This window comes from Agelaius tricolor, unplaced genomic scaffold, assembly GCF_023055355.1.
Source record: "Agelaius tricolor isolate 1412-34295 unplaced genomic scaffold, bAgeTri1.0.p SCAF_70, whole genome shotgun sequence".
NCBI classification, from domain to species: Eukaryota; Metazoa; Chordata; class Aves; order Passeriformes; family Icteridae; genus Agelaius; species Agelaius tricolor.
Window position 1 is genome coordinate 201,632 of NW_027269330.1, and position 25,703 is coordinate 227,334.

Sequence of the window (25,703 nt, forward strand, 5' to 3'; positions counted from 1 at the left end):
TGAAAAATCTTTTCGTTGGGATCTTTTCTCCTGAGAAGCTGAGAGGCCTCAGAAATGAAATTTAAACAATGGTTATCTGCTGCTGTGGAATGCAACAGGGGCAACTTTGATTGGTCTCATGTGGTTGTTTCTAATGAATGGCCAATCACAGCCCAGCTGGCTCAGACTCTCTGAGAGCCACAAGATTTTATTATCATTCCTTTCTATCCCTTTCAAGCCTTCTGATGAAATCCTTTCTTCCATTCTTTTAGAGTAGTTCTAATACATCATTTTCTTTTAATATAATACATACCACAAAATAATAAATCAGCCTCCTGAAACATGGAGTCAAAATTCTCACCTCTTCCCTGGTCCTGGTTCCCCTCTGAACACCACCACACATCACCCTCCAACCCACTGTCACTTTTGCAAATCTATAAATGTTGGAGTCAGGAACCAAAGGTCCCTTTTCCACCCTGAGAGCAGCAATGTGCTGTTCCGTGTCCCGCGGTGACTCAGGTGCTCTGCAGCCCTCTCCTGGCTGCATCCAGGAGCGCTCAGCTGGGCGGGGAGGGCGCTTCCTTCCCGCTGGATTGCACCGAACTCAGCTTTTCCTGAGAGATTCTCACATCCCCGCGTGGGAAGGGCAGGTTTGGCTCCTGGCAGCTGCTCCAGGGGCGTCCTGACAGCCGGGGATGCTCTGAGCTGGACAGGATTGTGTGCACGTGTAGAAATGCGAGCTTGGAGATCTCTAAAGCCAACAGTTTAGAAATCTCTTATTGGTGCATTCCATCTGGGATATTTGCTTGCTGTGCAGGCTAGGCAGTGGGGAAAAGAAGAAAATTAATCAGATATATATATATATATATATATATATATATATATATATATATATATATATATACCTGATATATTTATATTTTAAATATATATTTTTAAGTATATATTAATATATTTATATATTTATAAAATATATCTATTCATATATATAAATATATATTTTTTTAAATCTATATAAATATATAGATTTAAATATATATAGATTTAAACATATAAAGATAATATATAAAAATACACATATTTTTATATAGAAATATATATGTATATGTATGTATATATATACATATATATGTGTACGTGTGTATATATGTATATTTTCTATTTTTCTAATATGTGTATATATACATGTATATTTTTATATGTTTTATATATATTTATTTTTATATACTGTACATATAAAAATATATATTATATATATGTATGTGTATATTTTTATGTGTATAAATATATATTTATATATATTTTATATGTATATATAAATATATATTTTTATATATTTATTTTAAAATATATTATATCTAAAATATCTTTTAAATATAATTTTTAATATATTTTTAAATATATATTTTATAGATATATTTCTCCTCCATCTCTCTCCTTGTTCCTCCATCTCTCTCCTTTCTCTTCCATCTCTCTCTCTCATTTCATTTTTCCTCCACTCATCCCTTCCTTTGACACCCATTTTCTGTAAAGAACAACCCCTTGAGATGACTGAAAAACCCCACATTATCTGCTCTCTTAGGCCAGCATTGAGCATTGAATTTCAAATTATGGACTTTGTCCTCTTAGAGTTTGCTGGGGGTGCAGGAGTGGATATTATTTCGATTTTTAATATTGCCATATTAAATGGAATTGGTGCCAGTTACAAATGTGCCAATTAAAAATGTGGTTCTAAGCAATTTTTTAATCAAAATGGGTTGAGATTCACCTGATTACAGCCAAAACCTTTAGGGTCTAGGATAAATAGGTAACAATTCAGGAGAATTTCCCATTTATTTTATCCCTTTCTTCTCACACTGGTGTGGTTTGATCCCCAGTGGTTTTTTCACACCCTCTCATACCTTTAGGACAAAATATTGTACAATTTGAGCCGTGTTCCCCCTGCTTTAGGAAACACAGTTTTTGTTCTCTTGATGTACAGGATCAATGCACAACTTGAAACAGTATTTAAAAACCTTTGGAGAAGCCATCAATTCCTGGAGAGCTCTTTTGCAGCCCATCAATTCTGGGCAGATCTAATGAAAAGCAGAGTTTGAATATGAGACAGAGACTTATTCCCCTCATTCTGCAGCTCCTTCATCTGTCACCGTGGCAGCAGCATGATCAGATGTTCCTATTAAATCCTGGATTTATTTGTTGGGACTAATGGAGGGAGCAGTTGCCATCTTTTGGATCACCACATGGAAGAGCAACTGCACCTTTCCCTTTTTGCCATAATTCTATGTTTTGAAGAATGTGCCCCCATTCCCCACATGATGCTCTGGAATAGCATGGAAAGTCCACCTCCCTGGAATTTTGGGGCTGAAACAGCAGGAATTCAGCAAGCAGGGAGTGCTGGAGGACAGGAGAAGGCTCTGGGGGAGTCATTATGGGATTCTTGACACTTTCTCTGCTTTCATTGTGGCACATTTGGCCTGGCCTGAGAGGTTGAGTTCAAACTCAATTCAGTCTGCAGCTCTGCATGAGTGAGGAGCACAAATTCCTGAGGAAAAAATGAGCTTTAGGAGTCTAAATAAAAGCTGAGCTGACTAAAATTTTGGAAGGTCTGTGCTGCAGGAGTTGACTAAAATTTTGGAAGATCTGTGATGCAGGAGTTGACTAAATTTTGGAAGGTCTGTGCTGCAGGCCCAGAATTCCATGGAGCTGGGCCTTCCAGGCAGGCCCTGGAATACCATGCAAGGTGCAGCTCCGTGGAATTTTGGGGCTGAACCAGCAGAAATTCAGCAAGCTGGGAGTACTGAGGGTGAGGAGAAGGCTCTGGGGGAGTCATTATGGGATTCTTGACCATTTTTCTGCTCTCTCTTTGTGGCACCTTTGGCCTGGCCTGAGAGGTTGAGTTCAAACTCACTTCAGGCTGCAGCTCTGCATGAGTGAGGAGCACAAATTCCTGAGGAAAAAATGAGCTTTAGGAGTCTAAATAAAAGCTGAGCTGACTAAAATTTTGGAAAATCTGTGCATCTGGGCACCCAAAGATATGGAGGGGCTCCCAGTGGGGTTTTTCCACCTGTGGATAAGGAACTGCTCCAAGGGACCGTGCTGTGTTTGAGGCACTCATTGTTTGTTTCACCCCCAGGCTTCCATCCCTATCGACTTCCAGAGGAAACAATCCCAAGAGCACTCAAAGCAATTATAAATGGCTTTCTAATTAGAATATCTAGATAATTTGTTTATTTGATCAGCCCTCCAAGGCAGAAAATCAAAGGTTCCTGTGCATCTCATGCCGAGTTTTTCATCAGTGGGGCTTTTCTTCAGGAGCCAGGCACGTCATAAAAAACAGATCAAGCCATTTAAAAGAAATATTTTGCCCAAGGAACAATAACAAGGCTTAGAAGGCTTTTTCTTCTTTCTGGGAGATTCCTTTAGGGAAACCTTTTCATTTCCTGATTGAAAGATCAAATCTGCCCTTGGAGGGAGCAGTGGGGTGTGGATGATTTTTCTCCTGATCTCTAGAAAAACACACTCAGTTAAAGAGTCCGTGGAGAGGTTCTGCTTTAAAGGGGAAGGCATTTGTGTGATTGGAGAGAAGGATTAGGAATTTATCTGTAGGCAAGGCGAGGAAAGCTTCAAATTCAGTTCACAGTGTCAGTGGAACTGTCAGTGTGATGTTACTGGGCTTTAAAACCTGGAATGCACTCAGCAAAGGTGACCCAATAAATCATAAAAGTTCTCTCTTTGCTGCACCCAGGCTGGCCTGCAGATGGTTTAGAAGCTGGTGAATGCTTTCATCTCAAATTAGAAATTAATAGCTGTATTTTAATTCAGTTTGTATTAAATTGACCAATTCTATGAAGTATTATATAATCCCATAGATTCCTAAATTGCTTATTACCAAGATGTGCAATTTCTTAGGTTAATGTGCCTCTAATCACATCTAACACAATGATGTTTGTTTAATTCCTGTAGTTACTAATTATCAGTTGGCTTTTTATGAGCTACAAATAGACCTTTAAGAGGATCTGGAGAAGGAACTGGGGGCTGCAGCATCTTTGTCCCATGTAGAGAAAATGTTTCTCCACATTTCCCATACCAAGGCCTCTCTTCTGTCAGTCCATGCCAATTTTGGGATCCCATCCCCATAGAAATACAAGAATTAACAAGATTAATGATAATCTTGTAGAATTTAGGCTCCAAATCTGCCACATCCCCGTGAAATGCCAGCCCTTGGTGGATGTTCAGCAGGTTGTCCTGGATTTCCTGGAGAAAACCAAGAGACAGTTGGTGGTTTTTCTTCTGGAACTCCTGATTTTGGGGCAGTGGCTCAGTGCCCTCTGGGACCTTTTCTCCAGCCTGAGGCTGCCAACTCCTCCCTCAACCCTGGGGGCAAAGACCACGGATGTGATTTGGGAGAAAAGAAGAGAAAGGAGGCCCAGCCATGGATTCTGTCTACAGTGGGAAGTAAATTGGAAATTTACTGAAATTGCAGGAGTCCGACTGTGGGAATTGCACCTCCAACCCCAGCTTTTGGTGTTACCCAAAATTCAGGGAGATTCTGGCCTAAGAGAGGCACCAACCCCAGTGGGATCAGCAACTCTCAGAAATCCTGGGCTAATTAAGGAGCTTGAAGACCTTCACCTAAAACTTCAAAACTGCAGCTGGCAGATTTCCTGAGCTGCTGAGGCATCACAGGGACCAGCTCGGTGACAGCAGAGCTCACAAACCCTCCTCAGAGCCAGGCACGCTGATGCCCGCGCGCTAAATGTTTTAATAAACGAGATTTTTGATTCTTTTGTTTTCATCCATGAGAATTACCTGAGGAAACACGGACTGCAGAACAAAAGGCCTGCTCCAAACGGCAGCCAGGCACTTTTGTGTCTGCTCCAAGTGGAAGCAGAGCACACAGACCTGCTCATATTTCAGCGCTGAGCTCAGCGCCCGCGCTTGTCCTTCGGAACGTGTTTGATGGGAATGCTTGATGGGGCATTTTCCTGAATAGGGATATTTTTCTGCTCTGCCTCCAAAGGGATGTTCCAGGGCCGTTGCCTGTGATTTTTCAGCGGCGTGAAATGCGCTGGAATTGTTTATCCCAGCTCTGTCTGCCTAATGTGCCCAATCAATCTGTCTCTGAGGTGAAGCCGCGTGCTCCGCTAATCACCGCGCTACCACAGAACATCTTGCTTATTTTTACTCTAAATTATGATCAGCTTGGAAATGAACTCTGAATTTGATTTATCAACAGCTCTGATGCTAATTCACCAATGAAGTCATGGTGCTCTGAGACTAAATATTAGCGCTAATGAGAAAACATCGCTGCCACGTTTTGTAACTCTGAGTTTCCACAGCTCCTAAAGTTGTGTGTAATTAATTCATGGAATCATTAACTGGGCAAGGCACTTCCACAGGAATCAGTTTACCTGGATTAGAGATTACCAGCAAATGTCAAACCAGATGACGTTCAGCTACCAGGGAATATTCATGCTGCGTTTTTATTGTTTAAAAAGGGAAATGTGTCCCCCTAATTCACCAATGAAGTCATGGTGCTCTGAGACTAAATATTAGCGCTAATGAGAAAACATCACTGCCACGTTTTGTAACTCTGAGTTTCCACAGCTCCTAAAGTTGTGTGTAATTAATTCATCTAATCATTAACTGGGCAAGCACTTCCCCAAGAATTAGTTTACCTGGATTAGAGATTACCAGCAAATGTCAAACCAGATGATGCTGAGCTACCAGGGATGTTCATGCTGAGTTTTTGTTGTTTAAAAAGGGAAATGTGTCCCCTGTAGGGCAGGGCTGGTTGTCCCCTGGCAGCCTCCAGCAGGAGGGATGGAGCAGGTGTTGAGTTTTCAAACCATGGTGTTCTTCCTCTTGGAAAACAGAGGCACCAGAATTGAAGGGTTTGAGCTGCAGTTTCTAAACAGTGCCTGGAAAATGCCAAGGTGTCCAGACTGAGGCAGCTGAGACAGACTGGGACTCAGAAATGCATCATTTTCCCTGCCAGGATCTGGGGTTTGGGCTCCTTCTGGAGCAGTCATTTGTCTGAGGCTCCTGTGACAGCGTGAGCTTTTGCACCATCTCCTTTCAGGGATAAAACAAACTCCACTCCATCCAAACCTCTCCCCAGAGACTGCTGGGCTTGCCAGTCCTTCCACAGATTCCATCGCTGTCTCCTGTTAGGAATTCTGGCAGTGAGTCACCCAGACAGGCACGGCCATTCCTGAGTCTCCACGAGGACTGCTGCTCCTGCTCTGCAGGATGATGGATGTTGAGGGATCTTTCTTCACAATGAGCACAAACTCATCGTGTTTCCACCACAACACAGACCCGTTCCCAAAACCTGGGCGGCCAAAGTTTGATTCACAAACTCCAGGGAATTGTTTCAGCCTGAGATGGGTGATTTCATCTGGTTGAAGTGAGGCAGGGAGGTCGTGCCTGCCTGATCCCCTGCGATGAGGCTGCTGCTGTGGGCACAGAGGGAAATACCCGAGCAGGAGCTGCAGCTGGGCACAGAAGTTGGTATTTCCCTCCTGGAATTGCTTGGCAGGGAGGTGTCACATCCTGGAGATCGTGTTGGGCTGGATTCCAGCTTGTCTGAGGTGTCCTGTTGGGAGGCAGAGCAAGGAATTAAGAATGTGTGAGTGTTTAACAACACAGGAGAGGTGAGAGAGAGAAAAGCACTCTGGAAATGAGGTCACTCTGCATCACTCAGACCCCAGTCCAAATCCTTGAAAGCTCCCTGAATCCAGTGGGAATGTGATGAGGTTACATCCCTGTAATACTGCTCCTCTTTCCAAGCTCCAGAAGAAGGATTTTTCTTGATGTTTGGCTAAAAATCTAGGTCTTGAATGCTGCACCTACAAAAAACAGAACTCCAGGCTGAATTCTGAACTCTTTATTTTCAACAGAACTTCCTTGTGTGATAATCACAGCTAATTAACTCCCAGACATTTTCAACCTAAGTAAAACTGATGGAATTCAGTGCTGTGTCAAAGAAACATAAAAGGCAAAGAATCCGGATTGCAGCGCGGGTACCTGCATTTGCATGTTTGGATGCCTGAGGGTTGAGCTGAACATCAGTGGTGGCTGTCAGAGGACAGGTGGGCAGGGCATGTTGGAAAACACCTTGGTCATGCAGGCCAGAATGAACCTGAATTTTGGGTAACACCATTTTGAATTTTGGGTAACACCTTTTCAATGCAGGCCCAAATTTCCCTGTATTTTGGGTATCACCTTTTCAATGCAGAACAGAATCTCCCTGAATTTTGGGTAACACCTTTTCAATGCAGAACAGATTCTCCCTGAATTTTGGGTAACAAAACCATTTTGAATTTTGGGTAACACCTTTTCAATGCAGGTCAGAATGAACCTGAATTTTGGGTAACACCATTTTGAATTTTGGGTAACAAAACCATTTTGAATTTTGGGTAACACCTTTTCAATGCAGAACAGAATCTCCCTGAATTTTGGGTAACACCTTTTCAATGCAGGCCCTAATTTCCCTGAATTTTAGGTAACAACACCATTTTGAATTTTGGGTAACACCTTTTCAATGCAGGTCAGAATGAACCTGAATTTTGGGTAACAACCCCATTTTGAATTTTGGGTAACACCTTTTAACACCAGGCCAGATTATCCCTCAATTTCAGGTAAAACGCATTTTCAATGCAGAACAGATTCTCCCTGAATTTTGGGTTATATTTTTTTCAATGCAAGCCACAATGAACCTGAATTTTGGGTAACACCATTCTGAATTTTGGGTAACACCTTTTTCAACGCAGAACAGAATCAACCTGAATTTTCAGTAACACCATTTTGAGTTTTGGGTAACACCATTTAACACCAGGCCACATTTTCCCTGAATTTTGGTTAACACCTTTTCAATGCAGAACAGAATCAACCTGAATTTTGGTTAACACCTTTTCATGCAGGCCCAAATCAACCTGAATTTCAGGTAACACCTTTTCAATGCAGAACAGAATCAACCTGAATTTTGGGTAACACCATTTTGAGTTTTGGGTAACACCATTTTGATGCAGGCCAGAATCAACCTGAATTTTGGGTAGCACATTTTCATGTAGGCCCAAATCAACCTGAATTTCAGGTAACACCATTCAATGCAGAACAGATTCTCCCTGAATTTTGGATAACACCTTTTCATGCAGGCCAGAATCTCCCTAAATTTCAGGTAACACCTTTTCAATGCAGCCCAAATCAACTTGAATTTTGGGTAGCACCATTTTGATGCAGGCCAGAATTTCCCTGAAGTTTGGGTAACACCTTTTCAATGCAGAACAGAATCAACCTGAATTTTGAGTAACACCTTTTCATGCAGGCCCAAATCAACCTGAATTTTGGGTAGCACCATTTTGAATTTTGGGTGACACCATTTTGAATTTTGGGTTGCACCATTTTGATGCAGGCCAGATTCTCCCTGAATTTTGGGTAACACCTTTTCATGCAGGCCAGAATCTTCCTGAATTTTGGGTAACACCTTTTCATGCAGGCCAGAATCTTCCTGAATTTTGAGTAACACCTTTTCATGCAGGCCCAAATCAACCTGAATTTTGGGTGGCACCATTTTGATGCAGGCCAGATCCTCCCTGAATTTTGGAGGATTTGCATTCCTTAAACTCCCACCGCTAAATCTTTTGTCTTCCTCCTGCAGCTGGGGATTTGTGTGAATTGTGCTCCTAACAGGAGCCCTGTTTGAAGTGTGTGGCTGCTTGGATGCAACATTTATTACGTTTAGAGTGGAGATCTGTGGGCTTGAGAAGTCAATATTGGGAAACTAATCCACCTCTAGAGCCCAAAACTCACTGAAAACTTCCAGCTCTCACAGGGGAACAACTCCAGGCTTTGCTTAATTAACTGTTTGCAATTTTGGATAGAATAATGAAATAATTTTGGATAGAATAACGGAATGGTTTGGATGGGAAAAGGCCTCAAAGCCCATACAGTGCCACCCCTGCCATGACAGGGACATCTCCCACTGTCCCAAGGTTCTCCAAGCCTGTCCTTGGACACGTCCAAGGGTCCAGGGCAGTCCCAGATCCTCTGGGAATTCCATCCCAGCCCCTTCCCACCCTCCCAGGGAAGGATGAGAGTTCTACCATGAAGGCCATAAAATGTTCATTGTGTGTCTGATTCTGGGGCTTGTTCTCTTGCTGATTCTGTTTCCCTGCTGCAAAAATGTTTAGGGCTTCGGGTAAAAATTCGGGCAGCGCTGGTTTTTTAGAAATGGAAATGAAAAGAGAAAAATTAAAGAGAAGATTTTCAGAAAATGCTGTGCAGAGTCACAACAGATCAGAGAACTGTGATTGCCCCATCCCTGGGAGTGCCCAAGGCCAGGTTGGAGCCACCTGGGACAGTGGAAAATGTCCCTGCCCATGGCAGGGGTGGCCCTGGATGGGCTTTAAGGTCCTTTTCAACCCAAGCCATTCCATGATTCTGTGTTAAACACCCCCAGGGATGGGGACTTCACCCCCACAATCCCAGGGCTGTATTTATTTGTCTGGATTTTTTAAATTTTACCTGACTGGAATTTGTTCTGATTTTCTTTTTTTTTTTTTTGTCTCTTGGAGGCCAGAGCCGCTGAAAAGGCCCAGCTCAGGTCACAGCTGGGTTGTTTCAGTCTCTGCACAAACAGTCCTCACCTCAGAGAGCTCCAGACTCCAAGGACAAGCAGGGGCAGGACTGAAGCTTCTCATTTTACAGCTCATAAAATGACTTGTGCAAGGTTATATCTGAGTGTCTCAGGTATTAGTTCCATAGCGGGAGTGAAAAAAAAAAAAAAAATTACCTCAGAACCTAGAACAAAAACACTTCTAAAATTAATTCTCTGCAACTTGGATGATATTGAATCTGTTTTGTTGATCTCTGGATCTGTAAAAATAGAATAGTTACAGCTTTGTGTATTGTGAACAGCATCCCCAGTGTTTTCCATCATTTTCCTGGATGAGGGTTGGCACAATTGCAGCAGTTTCCACAGCCAAGGCCGCGTCCTGGAAAAGCTTTTTGGGGGCTCGGGTGTCACCTGGAGTGGCCTCAGAGTAAATAAAAACTGAGCCCTTGTGTCTCCCTGCAGATGCAGAGCTGCTTTCCAGGGAAGGACAGGTTTTGGTCCATTTTTTGTTATCACCTCTATTTTTTGTTATCGCCTCCAGTTTCTGGGCCTTGGTGCACTCTGCCTTCAGAGGGCGGGTGCTGATGGCTGGAGATCTGCACAGGTGTCCCCACCCTGTGTGCATGGGATCTTGTGCCATCCCAGCAGGGATTTGAACACAAACTCCCATTCCACTGCTATGACTAAGCTTAGTTAACAACAGGAATAAAAATTATATCTCTATAACAAACTCACTTTAACACCTCACACATAAAATCCATTTTCATATATGCAAAAAGCCAGTATTTTAATATATATCTGAAATATAAATATAAATAAATAAATATCTGAAATATATAAAATAAATATCTGAAATATATATAAATATAAATATTTCAGATAATAAATAAAAATATAATATATCCTAAATATATATATATTTCAGATATATATATCTGAAATAAAAACTATATCTCTATAACAAAGTCACTTTAACACCTCACACATAAAATCTATTTCAATGTTTGCAAAAGGCCAATATTATAATATATATCTGAAATATATATATATATTTCAGATAATTAATATAATATAATATAATATATCTTAAATATATATATTTCAGATACATATATCTGAAAGAAAAACTGTATCTCTCTAACAAAGTCACTTTAACACCACACACATAAAATCTATTTCAATGTTTGCAAAAGGCCAATATTATAATATATATCTGAAATATACATATTTCAGATAATTAATATAATATAATATAACATAATATAATATAATATATCTTAAATATATATATATATATTTCAGACCTATATATCTGAAATAAAAGCTATATCTCTCTTACAAAGTCGCTTTAACACCACACACATAAAATCCATTTTCATATTTGCAAAAAGCCAATATTATAATTTATATCTGCAACACCCTGACTCAGCCTGGAGCCCGCAGCCAGGCCTCAGGTGCTTAATGAGCTGTGTGTTATTGCAGCCAGGACCTCCATCCCTCAGCTCCCCGGAACACAAACAGTCCTTGGCTTTTATGGAACCATAAAAACGCTGCCTTAAAGCTGAGGCCAGCCCAGCCCTGACAGGGACTGGCACGGATACAGCTCTGTCCAGGGGAGATCCGTGTTCCTGTGAATCCACGAGCGAGCACAGTTGTCCCATCAAATTCCACCCAGCAGCTCGTCCTGCCACTCAGCTGCCGTGTCCAATCATATCTGCAGCTGAATTCCAGCTCTTGGAAGGATTTTTGGGATCTCTCCAGCGTTCTGCAGGGGATCCACATCAAGAGGAACTCTGACCCTGCAAAGTTTCCCCAATTAGCTTTAAAGCTTTTGCTTTTTCCATGTTTTTTTGGGGGGGGGATGAAGCACACGGAGCAGTGAAAATTTGGGGGAAATTAGCTCTGCTGGTCTTCACTTAAAGTTCAGCCTGGAAAATCAAAAGGCATTTGTTCCAAGATTGGATTATGTGTAGGATATCTCCAGCTATAATGAGCTCAGGTTTGCTGGCAGCGTTAGAATCAACTCTCGCCTCTCTCTCTCCTGCCACATGTGTTTTTCTCCCTCAGAGCATATTTCTTTCGACTTGATCAGCTCATCTCTTGCAGATGATAAAATTATCTGCAAAGATTTGTATCTGATGTTGTGCCATAAATCATATTTAGTCGTAGGATTAACATTTGCAAGCGTAGAATATTTATGGAAGGGGGGGAAAAAAAAAAAGAAGAAGAAAAAAAGCAGGTGGGGGGGCTGGCAGTTTCTGAGGATTTACATAAGGAAGAGCTGGGATTCAGGGTTTGGAAATACATTTGTACCAGGGGTGGATGTGCTCAGCTCTGGTGAGCAGCAGTGGAGCTGCTTTGACAGGGTTTATCTTGGGGAGGTTGGAAGATAAGGAACGCGGGGAGCCGTGACCTTGGGTGAGCAGCTTTGTCCTGGAAGCAATGAACAGATGTTCCAGCTGTGCTGGCACCACCCCTGCTGCCAGCTGCCTCTGCCTTTCCCATCCCCAGGCTGGTCTGGGTGCTCTGGGAACACTCAGCACCTCTCCAGGCACTTTTGGAAGCTGCTGGGTTTACAAACCCCTTGGCTCGGTTTCCAGAGCTGGGTCATCCAGAAGAGCCAGGACGGAGCAGTTTGAGCATCTCCCCACAAAGTGGGGAAAGGGAGAGAGGGAGGGAGAGCAGCTCCCTCTGCTCCGGCTCTGGCACTGCCAGGCAAGGGATCCATCCAGGAGTGGGGACAGAGATTATGGAATCCTGGAATTGTTTGGGCTGGGAGGGACCTTAAAATCATCCCCATTCCAGTGCCACCATGGGTCCCACACTTTCCATAGACCAGGTGGCTCCAGCCTGGCCTTGGGCACTGCCAGGGATCCTGGGGCAGCCACAGCTGCTCTGGGAATTCCATCCCAGCTCCTCTCCCAATATTTCTTCCCAAAATCCCATCCAGACCTGCCCATGGAATCCTGGAATGGTTTGGGTTGGAGGAGACCCCAAAGCCCGTCCAGTCCCACCATGGTCCCACACCTCCCCCTGTCCCAGGTGGCTCCAGCCTGGCCTTGGGCACTGCCAGGGATCCAGGGGCAGCCACAGCTGCTCTGGGAATTCCATCCCAGGGAGGAATTCCATCCCAATGTCCCTCTGGCAGTGTAACACCACTGTCCATATTAAAAGTCCTTCTCCCTCCCTTTTATCACTCTAGGACAGGCTCTACGATCCCCCTGGAGCATCTCCTGCTCCCACAGCTCTCCCAGCCTGGCAGCGCTGCCCCAGAGGGACCTGAATGTGCTGCAGGGAGCTGGGAGCCCTCAGGGCTTTCTCCTGCGGGCTGATCCCAGGGGGGGTTGAGGCTGGGTTGGGATTTTTGGTGATTGAGGCTGGGTTGGGATTTCTGGTGATTGAGGCCGCGTTGGGATTTCTGGTGACGCTGCACGACCGCGACACTCAGCTGCCGCTCTTTGCTCCCGTTTCTGCTGCAGGTCCCTCACCACATGAAGACCTTACCCTACTACAGCTACGACCAGCCCGTGATCGGCTACTGCCAGGCCCACAAGCCCCTCCACGTCAACAAGGGCTACGAGACGGTGTCCAGGGAGCCGGCGGAGGCCTCCACGCTGGACCTGGGCCGCGAGCACAGCTTCATCGCCACCATCGCGCGCTCCGCCGCCCCCGCCATCTACATCGAGAGAATACCCAACTAACGCCGGCCAACCGCCTCTTGGGGACAGCTCTGGGAGGGACCTTTGGTCCTGCAGGAGAACCAGGCAAGGCATTCCAACGCCGCCGTTCCAGCGGGAAACACTCCCCGAGGGCAGGGGGGGCGGCGGCGCGGCCGCGGAGCTCGCGGAACCCGCGGAACTCACGGAGAAACTTCAGGATCTTTCCCTTTGCTTTAAACTTTCCAACAAATTCCTCGGTGTAAATATTAGAGAGAGAGAGAGAGAGATTGTTGAGTTCTTATTAAAAAGAACGACAGCGACGTCGGCAGCGGCAAGAAATAGATTTCACTCTAGCTACATAAAGGGATGGATTAAGAGTTTTGTTTGTATATTTGATTTTTCTACATTGCACGGTTCCAGGGAAGGAGAACCACAGGTAAAAATAAATGGGGTGGGGAGGGCAAGGCTCTGGGGAGGGTCAGCCATGTTCCCTTATTAAGTGTTTATTACAAAGATCCGTTGACTATTTTTGTTCTTTTTAAACCAACAAAAGATAGCTCTATATTTTCTTTTTTTCCTTTCGGGGGTCGGTTATTTTTCTTGGGTTGTTTTTAAAGTGGTTGAGCATTAATATTTCAACCTTCAGACATGGGCATTAAAGCTTATGTTGAACCAAAAGGACCTTGGCAATTGATGCAGCAGAAACAAAGAAACTCGGGTGCATGTACATTTAAGACACAGGCTGTACACTATGGAGGGGGGCTTTTGATTTTTTTTTTATCTTCATTGTGCTTCATTGTTGACACTCTAATTCCTTTTTGGGCTCTAAAAAAAAAAAAAAACAAAAAGGGGGAAATACTGCAACGGAGTCACAACTCAGATTTCCAGGCCAGTGGTGCTTGTTAAACAAAATTCATGGACGTTTGGGAGCCAAAATGGAAGTGAAGTGCTTGAAACGGATCAGAAGGAGAATCTTTTAAAGAGCATTTAGTGCAACTCACTGGCTGACACAATTTCTAAAACACAGCAGAATGTGTAACGTTGTTTTTTTGGTTTGGGTTTTGGTTTTGTTTTTTTATTAATTATTATGATCAGTTAGTTTTTGTGTAGTTTTTATCAATAAAATGACAACAACAAACAAACAAACAAAACAAAAAAAAAGAAGTGGTGGAAAAAAAAAAATAAACATATTATTTTGTGGTTGGGACACCACAGCCACGGTACTGTTTGAATGATTTCTCTGGGTGTGTGACACGGGGACAACGCTGGGTCCTGTTCCTCCCCTCTTGGAAGGAAATCAGGGAATTGTTCCGAATTTAAACAAACCTGAGTCTGAAGAAGCTCAATTTATTTGGTTTCTCTAAAAAAAGAGGTGGTTTGGGGGCTGGGGGAGGGGAAGAGAGGGAAAACAACCTTTTATTTTAAACTTAAAATTGGGGTTTTAATAAGAAGGGAGGTTTTTCATCTGCAAAATTGAGCTGGAGCTAAACCAGCTCGGATTAGAATACGAGGGATGAGTTTTTATCTGGAGGGGGAGTAACACATTGACAAAGTTCAGGACAGAATGAATTTGGTGATTATTTCAGGTATTTATTTGGGTGTGTTATGCAAAATCTTGGCCACGAGGCTCAATGGATTCCTGCAAGTGCTGAGTGCTGTCTCACAGACACAATATTCTATTATCTCCTGTGTTTCTCACCTGGAAAACTGATTTATTTTCCCCTGGAAGGCAAGGAAGGATGGGGATGGATGTGCTGGGCTAGGCAGGGAAACGTGGACGCACAGAATGAACCTGAAGCACGGAAGGTGTAATGCATTTAGAATTGAGTGCTGGGCAGGAAACGAAAAGAAAATGGAGTGAAAACGCAGGTGAGGAGTTTCCAGATGAGATCTCCTGAGATCTGTCAGCCTTGGCAGTGCCGTGGACGGAGGGGAAAAGCTGCTCTGAGCAGGAGTTTAAAACACTGGCCCAGGCAGCTGGAAATGAAAGAGCTCCCACCCATTCCTGCCAGCTCCAGGTCAGCAGGAGGACGCATTCCAAAAAATACCCAGAGTGGAACAACATTCCCGTGCTCCTGAAGGATGAGAATGGAAATATTTTTTATTTTAAAGGACCATTAACGGCCATTTAATAATCCTGGCGTCGTTTTTTGAGAGGATCACTCTGCATCTGCCAGGACTGGGGAAGGAAATGTCACCCAGAAATATTTCTTGTCTTGGTGTGTTTTTTTTCCCTGAGCCCCCCACCTGCTGGGCATGTGGATATTGGAGAATATATTGTTTATTTTTTTTAATGTCATTTATAATCGTCTTGAATGCAACTTCCCCCTGTGCTCTGGGAAAAGCTACTGAAAGAGAAGGTAAAATTAAACAAACTCCCCCTTCTTTATTTCCTTATTTCAAAATAACCTAATTTTAGCATTGATTTGGAGGATGTTTAGAACTGACATTAGATTACAGATTTTCTTGGCAATTAGTGGGAATTGTGGGAACAAAATAAACTCCTGTGGGCACAATCTCTGGGTAAATTCATGGTTTTCTGCCTGAAATGTTGCTGGGTTTCCTCTGTTTATCCCCTGATGCCAGTCTGGATAAGAAGCCCATAACTTCTGTTTGTATCCTTAAAAAATAAAGGAGAAAATGCTCCAAGAATAAGTTGATGGCATGAAGTTAAACCTTCCTCAAGTTAATGGTCTGGAAGAGCCAAAAAATTTGGATTGCTTTGGAAAATATTGGGCTGAGCTCATTAGCAGAAAATATTGGGCTGAGCTCAAGTTATCAGAACAAAATGACTCTTTACAAGGTGAAGTGGGGCTCCAGATTTGACAAAAATCAAAATTTTAATTCTCCCGCCTGCAATAAAAGCCAAATAAATGTATATAAAATTTATAAAAATTTATATTAAAAATTTATAAATTTATATAAAATTTGCTCTCCGGCCATAATGCCAAAAGCCAAGATCAATGTGTTGATCCCTAGCCTTTTGTTATGAGCTTTTATATTTTTTTGTGCTCTTTTTGAAGTCTCAGTTCCTGTGTTCACGTGGTTCTGTTGCACCTCCAGCTCCAGACCGTGTCCAAACTCTCTTTAGGCCAGGCCTTTCTGCTCCTCTTCGCACAGCTCTGGTGAGGGAAGCGCCTGCTCTGCAAGGGAGAGTGGAGGAACCCCACAGCTTTCCAGGTAAGACCCAAAAAATTAAAAATTTAAACATTGATGGCATTCCCAGGGATTCCTCTCCCAAAAAAAGGAGCATTAATGAAGGGACCTCGTTAATGAATGGTGGCTTTGGTGGCATCTTGGACCCCTCCAGAGGAGCTGCTGAGCTTCCAACCAAAGCTGTGAACTTTGTGCTCTGCAAAAAAAAACCCAACAACTGACGGGTCTAAACAAGAGATTCTCCAAGATTTTGGGGAAAATCAGACGCTGCTTTTCTCCCTGGTTCATGCTCACCTTGCGAATTTCCATGGGGAGCTGAAATTCCCCCGTCTTGGGAATGCTGGGGTGGGATCTGTGCCCCACAGAAGTCCCAGCACTTCTCCTGCTCCCTGTTATTTTTCCAAGGCCGGCAATATTTTGCTGTGAGATTTAAAAAAAAAATCTTTTTGGAATGAGCTGCCCTTTTCTGTAATGAATTGCAAGTGTTCCCAAGATTGATAAACACAATTTCATCCTGACTCCCCACTGGAAAAAGTCCCTGAAGGAATTTGGCACGATGGCCATGGCAAATCTAGTGCTTTTATAGATATTTTCAAGCTGCATGAAGATTTAAGGCTCTAATGTAGTGTGTGTTGAAAGTTATTAATTTTTAGGTGGTTTTGGCTCCTTTAAATGTCACTCGTCACTTTTTTAAAGCTGTAGAAAGGAAGGAGGGGGTTGGTGGGGCTGTGAGTCCATCAAGCTGGGACCTTGCCTTAAATTAAGAAAAATAAATTACCTGTCTGATGTTAAGGCCTCCCTCATAAGGGTGAGAGCAATAAAGAAGGCTCAGACTGACTTGGAGTTTGGGTTTGTTGGAGGGGTAGGAATAAAAAAACCTTCCTTGATCCCCAGAAAATGGAGGAAAGCAAATTTCAGGGAGACACCACCCACTCCTCAGGGCAAGAGCAGGAAATGTTCTGATCCCCAGAGATGCTGCTCATCACTGAGAAGATGAGGTTTGATAATCTTAATTTTTAAAAGCGTCATTACCAGTACGATAAAGATAAGAATAAATTAAAAATAAGAATAAATCTGCCCCTTTTGGAGGAGAAGCTGTGGCTGGCCCATCCCTGGAAGTGCCCAAGGCCAGGTTGGGTAAGGTTTGGAGCCACCTGGGACAGTGGCAGGTGTCCCTGCAGGGTGCTGGAAATGGATTTTTGAGGTCCCTTCCCACCTGAATCATTCCATGATTGTCTGATTAAAAACCATTCCACGATTCTCTGATAAAAACTCCCCATTCTGTAAGAGTGAAGCAGGAAAAAAAATACAGGTTGGATATCAGGCAGTTGGTGAGATCCCATCCTATAGGCAGGATATTAGGAAAAACCTAATCAGGATATTAGGGGAAAATATTGGTTGGATATTAGGAAAAGGTTTCTTACAGAAAGGGTGACAAAGTTCTGGAATGTTCTGCCCGGGGAGGTGGTGGAGTCACCATCCCTGGGTGTGTTTAATAAAGCCTGGATGTGGCACTGGGTGCCAGGGTTTAGTTGAGGGGTTGGGGCTGGGTTGGACTCCATGATCTCGAAGGTCTCTTCCAACCCAGTGGCCCTGTGAATCCAGTGCCAAAAATGGGATTCGTTTTCATGCCAAAAAAAAAGCCTTTTTCCTACTTCTCCCCACTTTTTTCCCCTTTGGTGCCATGCTTTATTTGAGGTGTTGAGGTGTTGGGATGGGGCTGGGTTGGACTGGATGATCTTGAAGGTGTCTCCCAACCCAGTCATTCTGTGATTTTATCTGATTCTGTGAATTCTGTGAATTCTCTGAATTCAGTGCCAAAACCAGGATTCATTTCCATGCCAAAAAAAAAGCCTTTTTCCTTCTTCTCCCCCACTTTTTTCCCCCTTGGGTGCCACGGTTTAGTTGAGGTCATGTTGGACATGATCTTGAAGGTCTCTTCCAACCTGGTGATTCTGCGATTAAACCCAGCTCTTTGCAAGCTCGCTCTCAGCTTTTGGTGCGAGCAAGACAAAAATCAGTGACAAAGTCAAACCAGGCCTCTGTGCCCACCCCCCGCTCCCTCCCCTGCTACCCCCCAGTGATATTTTGTGTATTAAAAAGGCAGAGGAAAATCAAGTTGATAAGGCACAAACTGCAGCAGCTCGTGACTTCCAATCAGCTCCTCGGGCTCCCCAGTGCTCTGGAGGGCTCTCGTTGCTAAAAGGGTGTGCTCAGAACAGCAGGATCCAGGGATCTTGAGAGCCTGATGAGGGAGGGAAAAGAAAGCATTTTCCTCCCAAATCCTCCTGGGATTTAGGGTTGAAAGAGAGGGCAGGTTGGAAAATACGGTGATGTCGGGGTCCTGCTGGTATGGAAAATGTGGTCACAATAATTTAGAGGAAAATACATCATAAAATCTTGTTATAAAATCCTAGAAGGGCCTGGGTTGGAAAAATCCCTTTTAAATTCCTCGTGTTGGACATAGGGAGCAACACTCCAATAAACTGTTGATGATATTCAAGTTGTAATTTATAAACAGTCTCCTCAAACATTGTGGTATTTGCAATGTATTTATATCATATTATGTAAGATAAATGGCTGGCAAACATTCATAAAGTATTTATTGGACATGCCACTGTTTGTTCAATGATTTATAAATCAATGCTGGGAAAGGGGAAGTGGTGGCAGAGTTTCAGATAAATTCGTTGCAAAATATTTGCTGTGCATCAATAATTCTGATATTAATTAGTTTAGGCCTTATCTGCAAGTGCCTTGGGAATGATTTGCAGTTCACCTTCTCTCCAGTCCCAGGCTCAAGGGGCTGGAATTCTTGCTTGGGCTGGGATTCCTGCTCAGGTTGGGGCCAGGCCTGGGTGTTCACAGTCCTGGTTCTGTCCAGAGCTGCATCTGTTCCTGGTTTGTGCGTGTCTTGGTTTGAAAAGCCAGGTGTCTGCTGAGGAAGGCAGGAACCTCCCCTGAAATGGAAAATATGAACCCCCTCCCCCTGAATTATTGTTATTTTGAAATTAAGGGGCTCTCAGGCAAAGATACAGAAGCAGGAATAACAGCTGGAAAATTAAAAAATACAAATCCAGTAGTACAAAAAAAGAAAAGAAACCACTGAGAGAGTCAGAAGAGGAACTGTCCCCCCCCACTGTGTGCCAGGGTGGTGGCACAGCCCCATCCCATGGGGGCTCAGCCCTCCTGCAGTGCCAGCTGTGGCTCTGCTGGAGCAGGGATCCTGCACAAGGGGGGAGTTTTCCTCTGCAGCTCCAGGGCTGCTGCAGATGGGCCTGGGCTCCCTCTGGCAATGCAGGGCAGCAGAAGCTGCTCCTCTGGCAATGCACTGGGCAAAGGCTGCCGGGGTGTCCCAAACCTCAGATTGGATCCAGGAAGGAATGCTTGAAAACTCAGATTGTATCTGGGTAGGAATGTTTGAAACCTCCGATTGTACCCAGGTAGGAATGTTTGAAATCTCTGATTGTATCCAGGTAGGAATGTTTGAAATCTCTGATTGTATCTGGGTAGGAATCCTTGAAATCTTAGATTGTATCCGGGTAGGAATGTTTGAAACCTCAGATTGTATCCAGGTAGGAATGTTTGAAAACTCAGATTGTATCCAGTTAGGAATGCTTGAAACCTCCCATTGTATCCAGTTACAAATATTTGAAAACTCAGATTGTATCCAGGTAGGAATGTTTGAAATCTCAGATTGTATCCAGGTAGGAATCCTTGAAATCTTAGATTGTATCTGGGTAGGAATGTTTGAAAGCTCAGACTGTATCCGGGCAGGAATGTTTGAAATCCCAAATTGTATCCGGGTAGGAATGTTTGAAACCTCAGATTGTATCCGGGTAGGAATGCTTGGCTCCTCCCCCTGGGCGGAGCATCTCCCAATGGGATGATGGAATTTTATCAGCGGTGCAGGGACACTCAAGGATCCATTAACAGAAGATAATTAATAATTAATGGCCCATGGACAGCAGAGATCTCCAGGAGGGAGGATTGGGTGTGGGAGAAATAAACAAAACTGCCTAAAGAACAGAAGAGAACTGCCCCACCTCTGACAGATGGGAATAGAATACAAACCCCAGCCTAAAGCGAGCAATTTCCCAGTTTATTGCCCCAAATTCCCTGCAGGTGCTCCCCGCTGGCGAATCCAGCTGCAAATGGACTGGGGAAAGGCCAGGAATGGGAAGGAGCAGCTGCTTGAGAGGAAGGTAGAAAACAGCAGCTCCAAAAACTGCCAGAATTAGTTAAATCTCCATCCTCAGCCTCAACACCCACATCTGCCTTCCCGCCCTGGGAATTTGAGGCAGAAATGTGAAGTTGCGGCGCTTTGCTGCCCTTTCGTGCCCGATCCCAGCATGGAAAATGGAGCTGACATAAACTGGGAGTGTCCAAATGATTTGTAAGTATCCGGGCTAATGAATGAGTTAGAGCTCTGTCAATATTTGCAGCCAGGGCTGTGGAATTAGCGTGGGTAATGCATGCAGGAGATGTAATTTTCAATTTACTTACCAATGTAAACATTCATTTGAAGCCGAAGGTGAGCCTGGTTTACAGAACTTCGCTTGCTGGGAAAGCAGGGAAATTCATAATTTACATTTTTCAAGGGAGGGCTGCTCACAGGTACGCAAATCAGGAATATTTTGGTGTTGTTTTGCTGTGCAAAAATTCAGTTCTTTCCCAAACACCAAATCAGATTCTTGCATCCATGGAAGATGAGTTGATGTGCTATTCCAAGTATATTTTTTCATATATATTGTGTGTTTTTTCAATTATATTGTGTGGTTTTTTCCCAGAGAACAAGAAGTCTTTCCCCAAAACAAATCTTTTTGTCTCTCTCTCTCTCTGGTTTTCCCTGTTATTGTTGAGCAGATCATAATCTCATCCATAATGGATGTGGGACTGAAAAATTCCAGGGAGTTCGCATTTACCAGCGTTGCCAAGGGAAGGAATTCTCTCCCGAAGATCCAGCTTTAATATAAAAGAAGAATAGCTGATATTACCATGTTCAGATCCAAAAACTGATAATGGGGCCCTGCTGATGCTTAATATCAGCTGGATTCCATGGGCCTTGTGCTGGGATCAGTTTTTGAAGGTTGGATTTGTGGTTCTGTGATGAGGAGCTGGAATAATTAAATCCATAAAAAAAAAAAAAAAAAATCTCCTGCCCTGGAACTGCGTGTCAGGAAAATGCCTCTCCGACAGATTTCTTTTCAATTGTAATCAAATTGAGGGAAATTGGTATTTTTGGGGTATGATTAAAATGTAACTGAACGTGGCAGAGGAGCTCGGTTTATCCCGGAGTTTCTGATGCAGCAGAGCACAAAGGTTTGTTCACAGCTGCTTAAATCAACAATTTCACTTTACATCTCCCTTAACATCCTCCCGGGGAAAGGAAACAATTGATCCCATCCAAACTTGGTTTTGTTTGACACCACTCTTTGAAGAGTTTCAGGTCAGGCCTAGCAGGAGGAGGTGAATTTTCTCCTTGGTGCTTGCTGAGCTCCCCATGGCTGGTTTTTTTTTTTAATGGAAATAACTGGAATTCTGGTGTTCTGCTGCATCTCAGCCCTGCTGGATTTTTTACTCCAGGCCATTGCACCAAAATCTTCTGGAAGTTTCTCCCCCAGCCTCTCCGGGCGGGTGGAATGGAGACAGCAAAAATCAATCCCAACAGAAAAAATGTAATCTTAATTAACTCAATGGAAAAATAAAACATCATTACAATGAAAATAACAACATGATAAATTTACTGGAGAAACTAAAAAGGGTATAAAGAGCATATTATGAGGTTTTAGGAGATTCGGGTTTGCTTGCAACAACTTGTGGCTTCATCAAAAACAAAGCAATTGTGGTCTCTTTTGTCCATATTAGTCTAAAACTGTCTTTTTCCACTACATATGTAATGATTTTGTTCTGGTTTGGTTTTTTTTTTTTTTAATTTTGGGGATTTTTGGAATTTTGGAGTGTTTTTAGGATTTTTTTTTTTTTTTTGGTTCTGTTTTTTGGAATCGATGGAGTTGGAGCAGCGGCAGGAATGGGGTGAAGGCTCTGGCATCTGTGGGGGAAATATGGGCAAAAAAACCCCCACAGAGACAGGGGAAGGAGGGAAAAAAACCTCAATTTTGAGAGTTTGGCGTAAGTGGGTGAGGAGGAGAGCAGGAGAATCGGGGGACAAAGCCTGTGCAGGGACCAGGAGGGAAATAATCTTAATTTTGAGAGTTTGCATTAAGTAACTTTAATTTTGAGAGTTTAGCATTAAGTAACTTTAATTTTGGGAGTCTGGCATTAAGTGGGTGAGAGGGAGAGCAGGAGAATCAGGGGACAAAGCCCATGCAGGGACCAGGAGGGAAATAATCTTAATTTTGAGAGTTTGGCATTAAGTAACTTTAATTTTGGGAGTCTGGCATTAAGTGGGCGAGGAGGAGAGCAAGAGAACCGGGGGACAAAGCCCATGCAGGGACCAGGAGGGAAATAATCTTAATTTTGAGTTTGGCATTAAGTAACTTTAATTTTGAGAGTTTAGCATTCAGTAACTTTAATTTTGGGAGTTTGTCATTAAGTGGGTGAGAGGGAGAGCAGGAGAATCGGGGGACAAAGCCCATGCAGGGACCAGGAGGGAAATAATCCTAATTTTGAGAGTTTGGCATTAAGTGGGTGAGGAGGAGAGGTGGGGGACAAAGCCCATGCAGGGACTAGGAGGGAAATAATCTTAATTTTGAGAGTTTGCATTAAGTAACTTTAATTTTGAGAGTTTAGCATTAAGTAACTTTAATTTTGAGAGTCTGGCATTAAGTGGGTGAGAGGGAGAGCAGGAGAATTGAGGGACAAAGCCCATGCAGGGACCAGGAGGGAAATAACTTTAATTTTGGGAGTTTGGCATTAAGTGGGTGAGGAGGAGAGCAGGAGAATCGGGGGACAAAGCCCATGCAGGGACCAGGAGGGAAATAATCTTAATTTTGAGTTTGGCATTAAGTAATCTTAATTTTGAGAGTTTGGCATTAAGTGGGTGAGGGGGAGAGCAAGAGAATCGGGGGACAAAGCCCATGCAGGGACCAGGAGGGAAATAATCTTAATTTTGGGAGTCTGGCATTAAGTGGGTGAGGGGGAGAGCAGGCTCCTGGTGCTGGTGACAGCAGGAGAGCCTGGGGACAAAGCCCGTGCAGGGACCAGCTGTGCACAGAGGCACTCGAGGAGGCAAAGAGGCGTCCCTGGAACATCTGTGCAGCACAGAAAGCGCGGGGGGGAAGGAGCTGCCAGGGAATCCAGGCTCAGGGACAAACAACTGCTCCTGTCCGAGCCCTTTCTGTGAGCATTTCCCAAGCAGAGGCAGCGGGGAAAGGGGATGAGCACCAGGTGGGAGAACTTCTGGCGTGTGAAAAGCACCAGTCGCTTGTTTTTAGAATTTCAGAAGTTTAATAGTGATAAAGTGGTTGTTAAAATAGTGATATAATTAGAGTGATTATTTGGGCAATTAGGATTTAGGACAAATTAGGATTTTGGGAAAAATTTGGTCAACTAGGATTTTGGACAAAATGAGACAATAAAAACAAAGAGTTAAGGACAGCCCAGGAAAGGAATAGAAAGGAATGATAATAAAATCATGTGACTGACCAGAGAGTCTGAAACAGCTGGACTGTGATTGGCCATTAATTAGAAACAACCAACATGGACCAATCACAGATCCACCTGTTGCATTCCACAGCATTAGATAATTATTGTCATTATTACATTTCATTTCTGAGGCCTCTCAGCTTCTCAGGAGAAAAAAAAATCCTAAGGAAAGGATTTTTCATTAAATATGTCCATGAGAGTCACCCTCCAATTCTCACCTGTGCAGGTGCCAGGTGTGTGGTGTTGACAGAGCAGGAGCAGGAGCAGATTCCATGGAAAAACCCTGAGGATGGAGCTGGGGTGGGTGGAGGAGGGAAGGGAAGGGAAGGGAAGGGAAGGGAAGGGAAGGGAAGGGAAGGGAAGGGAAGGGAAGGGAAGGAAAGGAAAGGAAAGGAAAGGAAAGGAAAGGAAAGGAAAGGAAAGGAAAGGAAAGGAAAGGAAAGGAAAGGAAAGGAAAGGAAAGGAAAGGAAAGGAAAGGAAAGGAAAGGAAAGGAAAGGAAAGGAAAGGAAAGGAAAGGAAAGGAAAAAGGAAAAGGAAAAAGGAAAAGGAAAGCTGTGCCTGTCAGATCCCCTCCACGGTGTTTGATTTCTCCCGGGGGCTCACAGTGATTTCCTCCATTTGCTGCGCTGGATGAGTCAGGAATGCAGAGCCCTGAGCTCTGCAGTGCCCGTGCTCTGCCCTGCATCAGCTGCTCCCTGCCCAGCTCCCTCCCCACCAACTCTGAATTCACATTGTCAGGAAATTCATCCACAAACACCAGAGGTTTGTGTCCAAAAAGGAGACAGAGGAGCCCTTTCACTTTATTCCAATCAAGGCAGAGGCCATGGGGCATCCCCTGGGGTCTCTCCAATTTTTGGAGGACACAGCCTCCCTTTTTATCCCAATTTCCAGCCACATTTCCCTTCTCTCTTCCCCCATTTCTGAGGTACTTGAGAGGTTCAGACCTCCCGATTCGCCTGATACCAAAGATTTCCCTCTACTGTAAACCCCTCCCTTTTAATGTTTAATTCTTGTTAGGAAAATTAATCCACAAACACCAGAGGTTTATGTCCAAATAGGAGCCAGAGGAATCCTTTTACTTCATTCCAATAAAGGGAGAGGCCTCTGGGGTCTCTCAATTTTTTGGAGGACGCAGGGAGGGGATTCTGCTCTTTTCTGGCTGCTGGAGAAGTTTTGAAGACTCCCCAGCACTTCAGAGAGAAAACTTCGCTGTTTTCATCCTGTTCTAATCACATGGGCAGGAGGGGAATAAGAAATGAGCTCTTTCAGATCCGTCAATTTTCAGAAGCTCTCAAGCCACTCTGGTTTAATTTTGGTTCAGAGCTGTTCCGCTCTGGCTGCAGGGAGGAGGCCGCCCCTGAGGACCCTTGGGATGTGCCAAAGTGCTTTAGGATCACTTTGGGCACTCAGAGCTGTGTGAGGAATAAAACATCTGCTCCAGGAGGGCCCTTGCCCACCCTTGGCAGGGGGACCTGGCAAGGAGCTCCTCCACAGCTTTGCTGCTCCTTCCCTTCTGTGGGAATCCATAAAATCAGAGGGTTTGGGAAAGCTGCAAAAGGCCTCAGAGGCAGCAGAACTGGGATTGGAGCTGAGCAGCAGCCATGAGATTGGGCAACAGAAAAATTATCTAAAAAGTAGAAAAGCAAGGACAAATAGAACAATGGTCTGTGTATTAACACTTGT

General features: G+C 43.8%; 1 protein-coding gene across 2 annotated transcripts in view; it reads left to right on the forward strand.

Annotated features, from left to right (window-relative positions):
* The window catches only part of LRRTM4 (leucine rich repeat transmembrane neuronal 4), a 132,301-nt gene extending 117,821 nt beyond the window's left edge, over positions 1-14,480 (forward strand). Inside the window, exon 3 of one of the 2 annotated variants that reach the window (XM_071417598.1) lies at positions 13,078-13,214. Coding sequence is in view for 1 of the 2 variants with exons in the window: in XM_071417597.1 (XP_071273698.1) it covers positions 13,078-13,299 (222 nt within the window). In the remaining variant the exon portion in view is untranslated. Of the gene's footprint in view, positions 1-13,077 lie in introns of both variants that reach the window. The other variant, XM_071417597.1, reaches the window with a different exon arrangement.
* Positions 14,481-25,703: the final 11,223 nt, after the last annotated feature.